This window comes from Taurulus bubalis (genome assembly GCF_910589615.1).
Source record: "Taurulus bubalis genome assembly, chromosome: 1".
Lineage (NCBI taxonomy): Eukaryota > Metazoa > Chordata > Actinopteri > Perciformes > Cottidae > Taurulus > Taurulus bubalis.
This window is the reverse complement of record NC_136589.1, coordinates 4,209,832-4,222,256: the sequence shown is the minus strand read 5'-3', so window position 1 is coordinate 4,222,256 and position 12,425 is coordinate 4,209,832. Positions and strand designations below refer to the sequence as shown.

Sequence of the window (12,425 nt, the reverse complement as noted above, 5' to 3'; positions counted from 1 at the left end):
AGGAGTCACCCCCTGGTGGTCAGGAGAGAGAATGCAGCTTTAACACATAAGGCATATACTTCTAAACAACCAGTGGAGTCGCCCCCTGGTGGTCAGGAGAGAGAATGCAGCTTTAACACATGACGCATATACTTCTATACAACCAGAGTTGCCCCCTGGTTTACCTTGGAGATGTCTTGCCCGTCGATGCGGATGCTGCCACTCTGACAGTCGTAAAATCTGAACAACAGACGCAGGATGGAGCTTTTCCCTGATCCAGACGGACCAACCTGCGCACACACACACACACACACACACACACACACACACACACACACACACACACACACACACACACACACACACACACAAATACAATTTAGTTTTATTGTACAAACTGTAGATTCCTTTACAGTTTGCATTATGCAATCCACCGCTGATAAACGCCACTAGAGGTACATTAAGTGATACTTACATTTTATTTTGAAAATCCGGTAATAGTGACACATTCAATTGGACCTGATAGACAATAGAAGTAAACAAAAGGACAACTTACCAAAGCGACCGTCTGTCCTGCCTCCACCGTAAAGGACACGTCCCTGAGAATCTCAGTGCTACACACACACACACACACACACACACACACACACACACACACACAGGTTCAGACATTATTCCCTTCTCATCTCGCTACTATTAATCTTGAAAAGTTATCTGATTTTAATAACTATCAAGCACGAATGTTTGAAAACAAAATGTCCTCCACCCTAAAAAGACATATCTTGCCACCGCAGATCATTATGGTGTTATTCGCATAGCGGTTTTCTGATGTGCCGCCTCGATAGTCAGGGTTTGATTAGGTTTACGCAGCAAAAAAACTATGTAGTGTGTGATGTTTACGATAAAAAACATGGTGGTCAGGGTTAAAACAGGCCGACAGTGACGGTCGGTGCAAACAGCTGTTTTTCTTCACTCTTGTGTCACTTTGTGTCGTGAGCAAATTGCATGAAATCGGATCAAACGGCGGGAAAAGTGGAAGCAGATTCGTCGTTGGCTACACACCCGGGAACGTAGCTGAAGCTGACTCTGTCAAACGCCACCTGACCTGCTGGGAGCCGCAAGTCCTGGGCATCCTCAGCATCCTGGACCTGAGGAGGAGGAGGAGGAGGAGGAGGAGGAGTAAGAGGAGGTGGAGGTGGAGGAGGAGGAGGAGGAGGAAGAGGAGGATGAGGAGAAGGAGGAGGAATAAGAGGAGGTGGAGGAGTAAGAGGAGGTGGAGGTGGAGGTGGAGGAGGAGGAGGAGGAGGAAGAGGAGGAGGAGGAAGAGGAAGAGGAGGAGGAGGAGGAAGAAGAGGAGGAGGAGGAGGAGGTGGAGGAGGAGGAGGAAGAGGAAGAGGAGGTGGAGGAGGAGGAGGAGGAGGAGGAGTAAGAGGAGGAGGAGGAGGAAGAGGAGGTGGAGGTGGAGGAGGAGGAGGAGGAGGAGGTGGATGAGGAATAGAAGGAGGAAGAGGAGGAGGAGGTGGATGGAGGTGGAGGAGGAAGAGGAGGAGGAAGAGGAGGTGGAGGAGGAAGAGGAGGAGGAAATGGAGGAGGTGGAGGAGGAGGAGGAAGAGGAGGAAGAGGAGGAGGAGGAAGAGGAGGTGGAGGAGGAGTTGGAGGAGGTGGAAGAGGAGGAAGAAGAGGAGGAGGAGGTGGAGGAGGAAGAGGAGAATGAAGAGGAGGAAGAGGAAGAGGAGGAAGAGGAGGAGGTGGAGAAGGAGGAGGAGGAGGAGGAAGAGAAGGTAGAGGAGGAGGAAGAGGAGGAAGAGGAGGTGGAGGAGGAGGAGTTGGAGGAGGAGGAGGAGGAAGAGGAGGAAGAGGAGGAGGAGGAAGAGGAGGAAGAGGAGGAGGAGGAAGAGGAGGAAGAGGAGGAGGAGGAGGAGGAAGGGAAACCAGGGTCAGCGAGACACGGAACACAGGAGCGATGAGATTCGTGGAAGATTCATGTGTTTCCCAAAATAGTAGAAAAGCCAAAAAAATAAAAAAGAGAGAATCTTGTTCCGGTTCTTTCATCCGCATCACATGGTCTTCATCACTAGATGTAGCCAAGATGGATCCATCAACACGGATAAAAGGTTTGAGCATCTGCAATGTGAAGATGAAGACCATGCGATGCGGTCAAAAGCTCTGGAGAAAGTGAGTAGGGTTGAGATGTCTTCTTTGTTGTCCGTCGACTGCTGTTTCTAACGTCAAAAACCGAGGACGACCAAGGTTATTTTTTTGTTATTGAAGAGGAGGAGAGGAGAAAACAAGAAGAAGAGGAAGTAGGAAGAAAAGGGAGGAAGGAAAGAGGAGATGGGGAAGGATAAAGGAGACAAGAAGGATAGATGAGGAAAAAGAGAGAAGGCGAGGAGGAGAAAGTGAGATGTGTTTTACCCTTCTTCTTTCTTTCTCCCGTCATATTCTACTTGTTCCCTCCTCTCCTCCTTTATAGATCCCTCCTTCTCACCTCCTCGCTTCCTTAGATCTTCATCCCTTCATCTATGCAGATATTGCGATGTAATCATTAGGTTTTTACAAAATATTACCAGCAAAGTTTGATTGCATTGATTTTTTTGGGGGGCGGCGATCACTCCCTCGTTTCTGACCTCCTCCTCACCCTCACCCTCCTCCTCCTCCTCTTCCTCCCCCTCCTCCTCCTCCGCCCTGACTCCCTGACTCCCTTCGCCCGCAGCTTCCCAAGCCAAAGAAAAGGGCCGCTGTGTTTTTAAGGTGCTCTTAATGCTTTTGTCCACATTCATGTGGCTGTTTACCATATCAAGGGCCAGTGAATGCAGGAGCCTTTAGTGGGGCAGCCGGACGACGCCTTTTCCCACCGAAACACACACATACACACACACACACACACTCAAAGACAGACGTACACACAGACATACATGCAGACACTGTGTATGTGCACACACACACACACACACACACACACACACACACACACACACACAAAGTCACAGACAAACACTTGTTGATCTCCTAATCCGCCGACCTCTGACTGTGTGAGTAACTCAAGGAATATTTTAGTTTGTATTATCCACTTATACATATATGCGATTATTGTATTTATATAAAATATATATTCTACACACACACTTTCCTATACATTTAAAAAGGTTGTCAGATAATGCCTGTGATTATTCTTCCAGTTTAACTGCATTAGCAATAGCAGATTATTACTATTATATTATCGTGTTGATTAAAAAAAAAACTTAAATATTATTTTTGCCCAGTGTTATGACAAGTCATGATATTGAAAAACAAATCAAATGCAAATAATCTATAATCAATAAAATAATACATTTTCTCATTCAACAAAAATCTGCTTTCAAGGGGGAACGTATGTATTTCGTATAATATTTATCTATTTATATTGTATATCATTTGTATACTTCTTTTTTTGTGGTATAAAACTTTTTGAATAATGTCTGAAAAGAATAAAGATACATTTACATTTCACATATAAATGATATATTCCTGACTCACCTCTTTCTGCTCCGTCAACAGGGTGAGCATGTTCTCCATGTCGACAAACGCACTCTGAATCAGCCTGCAGACACAGCCAGGATTATAGATGCAGTACTGGATGTACTAGATGCAGTACTAGATGCAGTACTAGATGTACTAGATGCAGTACTAGATGCAGTACTGGATGTACTAGATGCAGTACTGGATGTACTAGATGCAGTACTGGATGTACTAGATGCAGTACTAGATGCAGTACTAGATGCAGTACTGGATGTACTAGATGCAGTACTGGATGTACTAGATGCAGTACTAGATGCAGTACTAGATGCAGTACTGGATGTACTAGATGCAGTACTGGATGTACTAGATGCAGTACTGGATGTACTAGATGCAGTACTAGATGCAGTACTGGATGTACTACATGCAGTACTAGATGCAGTACTGGATGTACTAGATGCAGTACTAGATGCAGTACTAGATGCAGTACTAGATGCAGTAGATGCAGTACTAGATGCAGTAGATGCAGTACTAGATGCAGTATTAGATGCAGTACTAGATGCAGTACTGGATGTAGTACTAGATGCAGTACTATATGCAGTACTAGATGCAGTACTAGATGTAGTACTAGATGCAGCACTATATACAGTACTAGATGTAGTACTAGATGCAATACTAGATGCAGTACTGGATGCAGTACTGGATGCAGTACTAGATGCAGTACTAGATGCAGTAGATGCAGTACTAGATGCAGTACTAGATGCAGTACTAGATGCTGTAGATGCAGTACTAGATGCAGTACTAGATGCAGTACTAGATGCATGTAGATGCAGTGCTAGATGCAGTACTAGATGCAGTAGATGCAGTACTAGATGCAGTACTAGATGCAGTAGATGCAGTAGATGCAGTACTAGATGCAGTACTAGATGCAGTACTAGATGCAGTAGATGCAGTACTAGATGCAGTAGATGCAGTAGATGCAGTACTATATGCAGTACTAAATGCAGTAGATGCAGTACTAGATGCAGTAGATGCAGTACTAGATGCAGTACTAGATGCAGTAGATGCAGTACTAGATGCAGTACTAGATGCAGTACTGGATGTAGTACTAGATGCAGTACTATATGCAGTACTAGATGCAGTACTAGATGTAGTACTAGATGCAGCACTATATACAGTACTAGATGTAGTACTAGATGCAGTACTAGATGCAGTACTGATTGCAGTACTGATTGCAGTACTAGATGCAGTACTGGATGTACTAGATGCAGTAGATGCAGTAGATGCAGTACTAGATGCAGTACTAGATGCATGTAGATGCAGTGCTAGATGCAGTACTAGATGCAGTAGATGCAGTACTAGATGCAGTACTAGATGCAGTAGATGCAGTAGATGCAGTACTAGATGCAGTACTAGATGCAGTACTAGATGCAGTAGATGCAGTAGATGCAGTACTATATGCAGTACTAGATGCAGTACTGGATGTAGTAGATGCAGTACTAGATGCAGTACTAGATGCAGTAGATGCAGTACTAGATGCAGTACTGGATGTAGTAGATGCAGTACTAGATGCAGTACTAGATGCAGTAGATGCAGTACTAGATGCAGTAGATGCAGTACTAGATGCAGTACTAGATGCAGTACTAGATGCAGTAGATGCAGTACTAGATGCAGTACTAGATGCAGTACTGGATGTAGTACTAGATGCAGTACTATATGCAGTACTAGATGCAGTACTAGATGTAGTACTAGATGCAGCACTATATATAGTACTAGATGTAGTACTAGATGCAGTACTGGATGCAGTACTAGATGCAGTACTGGATGTACTAGATGCAGTAGATGCAGTACTAGATGCAGTAGATGCAGTAGATGCAGTACTATATGCAGTACTTGATGCAGTACTAGATGCAGTACTAGATGCAGTACTAGATACAGTACTAGATGCAGTACTGAATACAGTAGATGCAGTACTAGATGCAGTACTGGATGGAGTACTAGATGGAGTACTAGATGCAGTACTAGATGCAGTACTAGATGCAGTACTAGATGCAGTACTAGCGGTAGTAACTGTAGTAGTATCAGGAGAAGTAGTGGTACTAGCTTTAGTAGCAGGAGTAATCAAATAAGTAGTATTACGTGGGGTAGTTTTAGCAGTTTTCTCAGATGAATATACTGGTATTATTTAGTAAGTATATATAAACTAATATATGTGACATATTCTACAACTATCAGAAATAAGAGTCACATCAATATATTCACAAAGGTCCCTTCTCACTGTGTTTATAAGTCAAGTCTAGTTGTGAACAAGTAAATAACAAAAAGTTAATTACATTTTAAAACCACCCCTCTAACCCGAGCCTCCCATCATTGAAAAGTAGAGTGTGGCTGCCACAAAGGACCTTCAGGGGTCCGTGGCCCCCGGTTTCTCCACCTGACTCACCTGTAGTAGGTCCCAAACCAGTTGAGGGGCGTGTACAGCTGGATGATGTAGGTGCCGAACAGAACGTAGTCTCCGACCTGAGGGGGACGTAAACACAAACAGCTGCTGAACATCGCTGATCATCTTTATTCTCCCCATACTAGCAAGCTGAGAGCACAGGTCTGACCTGTCTACATCGTACAAGGTTGTGATGGAGAAAGTATCTCTGCGGTCGGAGTTAAAGCGTCGCCCATCACGTCTGATTCAGAGGCCCTGAGGCCACGTCGTTGGTTTAAATCATCGCCAACAAGATGTCTGATTTAGTTCTCGTGGTCGAGAGGAGAGGGACGTAGAGACGCCGTGTACAGCTCTGATAGAACCTGTCAATCAGAGTAAGACTCTAAATGACCATCATTTACTAAATGAACATCATGCTGTATTGAAGAAGACTTGAAACTAGAGATTGAGACATAAACTCATGTTTACAATGTTTACTGAGGGAATACATCAAGAGAAGTAGAGTAATTTCCAGAGACTTCTATACAACCAGAGGAGTCACCCCCTGGTGGTCAGGAGAGAGAATGCAGCTTTAACACATGAAGCATATACTTCTATACAACCAGAGGAGTCGCCCCCTGGTGGTCAGGAGAGAGAATGCAGCTTTAACACATGAAGCATAGACTTCTATACAACCAGAGGAGTTGCCCCCTGGTGGTCAGGAGAGAGAATGCAGCTTTAACATATGAAGCATATACTTCTATACAACCAGAGGAGTCGGCCCCCAGGTGGGCAGGAGAGAGAATGCAGCTTTAACACATGAAGCATAGACTTCTATACAACCAGAGAAGTCGCCCCCTGGTGGTCAGGAGAGAGAATGCAGCTTTAACATATGAAGCATATACTTCTATACAACCAGAGGAGTCGCCCCGTGGTGGTCAGGAGAGAGAATGCAGCTTTAACACATGAAGCATAGACTTCTATACAACCAGAGGAGTTGCCCCCTGGTGGTCAGGAGAGAGAATGCAGCTTTAACACATGAAGCATAGACTTCCATACAACCAGAGGAGTTGCCCCCTGGTGGTCAGGAGAGAGAATGCAGCTTTAACACATGAAGCATATACTTCTATACAACCGGAGGAGTCGCCCCGTGGTGGTTAGGAGAGAGATTGCAGCTTTAACATATGAAGCATATACTTCTATACAACCAGAGGAGTCGCCCCATGGTGGTTAGGAGAGAGATTGCAGCTTTAACATATGAAGCATATACTTCTATACAACCAGAGGTGTCGCCCCGTGGTGGTCAGGAGAGAGATTGCAGACATGTTACCGTATGGAGGATGAAGAGTCACATGAATGACTAGCACTAGTAAAGGTGTTTGAATGAAGCGTGGAAGGGGAGGCAGACACCATTGTTTGAGAGCATTGTTTGAGACCGGTGTTGGACGGGATCCCACGATTGCCACCAGGTGTTTTGCACACTGGTTGGCAAATTAAATTGCTCATAAAGTTGCTCACAAAGCAAACACAGATTTCGGTATTCAAAGAAACAGGTGGGAGAGGATTTAGGACACAGAGGAGAGCTGCAGGGCGAGGGCTCTATTTTCAAATAATGGTGTTTTTACTCAAAAACTGCCTTCGCCCAGCTTTAAGTAAAAGCAACAAAAAAAACTTGAGGCTACTCAAGACCCATAACTTGTATGCAGACTTGTGATTTTGATGTTGGATTCTACAGTTTTGTTTACTCTTCACCGATACCTGGAATTGCCCCTCGGAGACCAGGTAGGCACACAGCACAGATCCAGCCAGGAGTCCTGATCCTATGATGACGTTCTGGGTTTGGTTCAGCAGAGCCAGGGAGGCCGAGCTCTTCCACTCACATTGCTGCACCAACACAACCAGCACGCGGATCAATTACAATACGAAATACAGACAAAGCATGTTGTTGTACCTGGAGCATGCCAGGTTTAGACAATGCTTTCCTCCCAAATGATCTCTTCAAGCTTACTTGATATTTCAGAATGGCTTCCTCAAAGCAGTGGACTTCATAGTCCTCAGCACAGTAATATTTCACCTGTGAAAACACATACAATCCTTAAACATCTGGAAGAACACTGGAACAAAATGTCCAACTCTTTGCTTCAAAACGTCAGTCCATGTCACAGTGACTACAACCACTTCCTATGAGGCTTATTGCTCAACAGACGCTTCAACAGACTTTTTAATAACTCCAGGGAATTAATAGGAAACATATTGCGCAATATACCGTCTCAAAGTTGAGCAGCGAGTCCACGGCTCTGGACTTGGCGTTGTTGTCTCGGTCGTTCATCTCTCTCCTGTATTTGGTCCTCCACTCTGTGATCAGGATGGTGCAGGCTGTTCCAAGATGTCATACGTTTTGTATATTTTAGTTTTTACATCATGCATACGATGCCAATACATTTCAAAACCCCAAACGAAACAACAGTAACCCAATTACAGAACGTCAGAAAGTCAACCTGACTCCTAAAAATATGTCTATATGTCACGTCTGTGTGCTCTGATTCAACTTTTCTTGATGATTTTGATCCATATTGCGGTTTAAATAGATGAGGCAGACGGCACTGACTCACTTCCTGTTGAAAACACACTCATGGTTCACACACACACACACACACTGACTCACTGAGGTAGAGGACCATGCAGGTGAACACGATGAGTCCAAACCAGACACTGAAGTAGGAGACGAAGTAGATGATGGCAATGATGATGTCACAGACGGTGGGGAGGATACTGAACAGGATGTAGCTGGAGCCAGAAAACAACCGGAAGATTACCATTAAGCCAATAAACGTGTGTGTGTGTGTGTGTGTGTGTGTGTGTGTGTGTGTGTGTGTGTGTGTGTGTGTGTGTGTGTGTGTCTCCAAGACCTCAGCAGGTTGTTGATGGAGGAAGTGCCTCTGTCGACGCTCCTCAGCACGTCTCCGGTGCGTCTGTCCAGGTGCCAGCGCAGAGACAAGCCGTGCAGGTGGGAAAACAAACACACCTGAAGTGTGGAGGAAAGGAAGGAAGGAAGGAAGGAAGGAAGGAAGGAAGGAAGGAAGGAAGGAGGACACGGAGAGAGAGAGAGAGAGAGAGAGCAAATAATGACACAAATGGAAAATAATTAGTTGACTTTAAAGCGGTGGAAAGTACATGCACTTAAGTATATTTTGAGGTACTTGTACTTCAGTTGAGTAATTCCATTTTTTCGCTGCTTTATATTTCTATATTCCACTGCAATTCAGAGGCAAATATTATACTTTTTACTGCATTTAATAGATATATATATATATATATATATATATATATATATATATATATATATATATATATATATATATATATATATACATATACATATATATACATATACATATATATATATATATATAGATTATGAATACAAAACATGTACACATGCATTTACCTAGCTGACCTTTAATCTGGTTTAATCTGCCTCATCAGAGGGAACCACAACGTGTCGCCTGGATTCAACGCGACAGCTGCAATGCACATTTTGAGTGTTTTCGTCAACCAAAGGGAGGAGGGAAGAAGATGAGATTTTCCAAAACAAGTGTGTTCCCTAATCTTTTTCACATGTAAACAATGCTGAGGTTTACTGGGAGAGGAACCTATTACCATGTGGGCATGTGTCACCGAGAGAAGACACATCAAAGGGACCGGATCCACCTCGTTACAGACACATCTTTTTTTTAACGTATGAATCCGGTCGCAGTTCACATCCACGTCGCTCCAAACCGTCTTCACTTAATCATTTCATCCTCGTCGACGTTTGTGTGAAATTGTCCCAATTAGCATTTGAATTCTTGAGGCCCAAAAACATGTTTTTATTTATTTTAATCAGTTTACATCCTCGAGTCCAAGCGGACGTTTTTTCTGCCAAGTTCTAATAAATCCTTTGCAGACGAAGAGGAAGAACAAGAACAACAAGAACAAGAAGAGGAAGAACAAGAAGAACAAGAAGAGGAAGAACAATAACAAGAAGAACAAGAAGAGGAAGAACAAGAAGAACAAGAACAAGAAGAGGAAGAACAAGAAGAGGAAGAGGAAGAACAACAAGAACAAGAACAAGAAGAGGAAGAACAAGAACAAGAAGAACAAGAAAAGGAAGAACAAGAAGAACAAGAAGAACAAGAAGAACAAGAAGAGGAAGAACAAGAAGAACAAGAAGAACAAGAAGAACAAGAAGAGGAAGAGGAAGAACAACAAGAACAAGAACAAGAAGAGGAAGAACAAGAACAAGAAGAACAAGAAGAACAAGAAGAGGAAGAACAAGAAGAACAAGAAGAGGAAGAACAAGAAGAGGAAGAACAACAAGAACAAGAACAAGAAGAGGAAGAACAAGAAGAACAAGAAGAACAAGAAGAGGAATCAACAAGAAGAACAAGAAGAGGAAGAACAATAACAAGAAGAACAAGAAGAGGAAGAACAAGAAGAACAAGAAGAGGAAGAACAAGAACAAGAAGAACAAGAAGAGGAAGAACAAGAAGAACAAGAACAAGAAGAGGAAGAACAAGAACAAGAAGAACAAGAAGAGGAAGAACAAGAAGAACAAGAACAAGAAGAGGAAGAACAATAACAAGAAGAACAAGAAGAGGAAGAACAAGAACAAGAAGAACAAGAAGAGGAAGAACAAGAAGAACAAGAAGTGGAAGAACAAGAAGAACAAGAAGAGGAAGAGGAAGAACAAGAAGAACAAGAACAAGAAGAGGAAGAACAAGAACAAGAAGAACAAGAAGAACAAGAAGAGGAAGAACAAGAAGAGGAAGAGGAAGAACAACAAGAACAAGAAGAACAAGAAGAGGAAGAACAAGAAGAGGAAGAACAATAACAAGAAGAACAAGAAGAGCAAGAAGAGGAAGAACAACAAGAACAAAAAGAAGAAGAGGAAGAACAAGAACAAGAAGAGGAAGAACAAGAGGAAGAACAAGAACAAGAAGAGGAAGAACTTGAAGAACAAGAACAAGAAGAGGAAGAACAATAACAAGAAGAACAAGAAGAGGAAGAACAAGAAGAACAAGAAGAGGAAGAACAATAACAAGAAGAACAAGAAGAGGAAGAACAAGAAGAACAAGAACAAGAAGAGGAAGAACAAGAAGAGGAAGAGGAAGAACAACAAGAACAAGAACAAGAAGAGGAAGAACAAGAACAAGAAGAACAAGAAGAACAAGAAGAGGAAGAACAAGAAGAACAAGAAGAGGAAGAACAAGAAGAGGAAGAACAACAAGAAGAGGAAGAACAAGAAGAGGAAGAACAATAACAAGAAGAACAAGAAGAGCAAGAAGAGGAAGAACAAAAAGAACAAAAAGAAGAAGAGGAAGAACAAGAACAAGAAGAGGAAGAACAAGAGGAAGAACAAGAACAAGAAGAGGAAGAACTTGAAGAACAAGAAGAGGAAGAACAATAACAAGAAGAACAAGAAGAGGAAGAACAAGAAGAACAAGAAGAGGAAGAACAATAACAAGAAGAACAAGAAGAGGAAGAACAAGAAGAACAAGAACAAGAAGAGGAAGAACAAGAAGAGGAAGAGGAAGAACAACAAGAACAAGAACAAGAAGAGGAAGAACAAGAAGAACAAGAAGAGGAAGAACAAGAAGAGGAAGAACAAGAAGAGGAAGAACAAGAAGAACAAGAAGAGGAAGAACAAGAAGAGGAAGAACAAGAAGAACAAGAAGAGGAAGAACAAGAAGAACAAGAAGAGGAAGAGCAAGAAGAGGAAGAACAAGAAGAACAAGAAGAGGAAGAACAAGAAGAGGAAGAACAACAAGAACAAGAACAAGAAGAGGAAGAACAAGAAGAACAAGAAGAACAAGAAGAGGAAGAACAAGAAGAGGAAGAACAATAACAAGAAGAACAAGAAGAGCAAGAAGAGGAAGAACAACAAGAGGAAGAACAACAAGAACAAGAACAAGAAGAGGAAGAACAAGAGGAAGAACAAGAACAACAAGAACAAGAAGAGGAAGAAGAAGAAGAAGAACAAGAGGAAGAAGAACAAGAAGAAGAACAAGAGGAAGAAGAACAAGAAGAAGAACAAGAGGAAGAAGAACAAGAAGAACAAGAAGAGGAAGAAGAACAAGGAGAACAAGAAGAGGAAGAACAAGAAGAGGAAGAACAAAAAGAGGAAGAACAAGAAGAACAAGAAGAGGAAGAGGAAGAACAACAAGAACAAGAACAAGAAGAGGAAGAACAAGAACAAGAAGAACAAGAAGAACAAGAAGAGGAAGAACAAGAAGAACAAGAAGAGGAAGAGGAAGAACAACAAGAACAAGAAGAACAAGAAGAGGAAGAGGAAGAACAACAAGAACAAGAAGAGCAAGAAGAGGAAGAACAACAAGAACAAAAAGAAGAAGAGGAAGAACAAGAACAAGAAGAGGATAAACAAGAGGAAGAACAAGAACAAGAAGAGGAAGAACTTGAAGAACAAGAACAAGAAGAGGAAGAACAATAACAAGAAGAACAAGAAGAGGAAGAACAAGAAGAACAAGAACAA

The 12,425-nt window shown here is 42.5% G+C and overlaps 1 protein-coding gene across 1 annotated transcript in view; it reads right to left on the bottom strand.

The window, feature by feature from the left end:
* Positions 1-12,425, bottom strand: part of abcb6b (ATP binding cassette subfamily B member 6 (LAN blood group) b) — a gene marked incomplete at both ends in the record, with an annotated part of 42,515 nt that overhangs the window by 19,026 nt on the left and 11,064 nt on the right. Inside the window, 10 exons of the mRNA XM_079227827.1 lie at positions 165-269; positions 536-593; positions 1,042-1,127; positions 3,496-3,559; positions 5,918-5,994; positions 7,652-7,777; positions 7,902-7,967; positions 8,160-8,269; positions 8,559-8,680; positions 8,803-8,918. Of these exons, the coding sequence (XP_079083953.1) occupies positions 165-269; positions 536-593; positions 1,042-1,127; positions 3,496-3,559; positions 5,918-5,994; positions 7,652-7,777; positions 7,902-7,967; positions 8,160-8,269; positions 8,559-8,680; positions 8,803-8,918 (930 nt within the window). The remainder of the gene's footprint in view (positions 1-164; positions 270-535; positions 594-1,041; positions 1,128-3,495; positions 3,560-5,917; positions 5,995-7,651; positions 7,778-7,901; positions 7,968-8,159; positions 8,270-8,558; positions 8,681-8,802; positions 8,919-12,425) is intronic.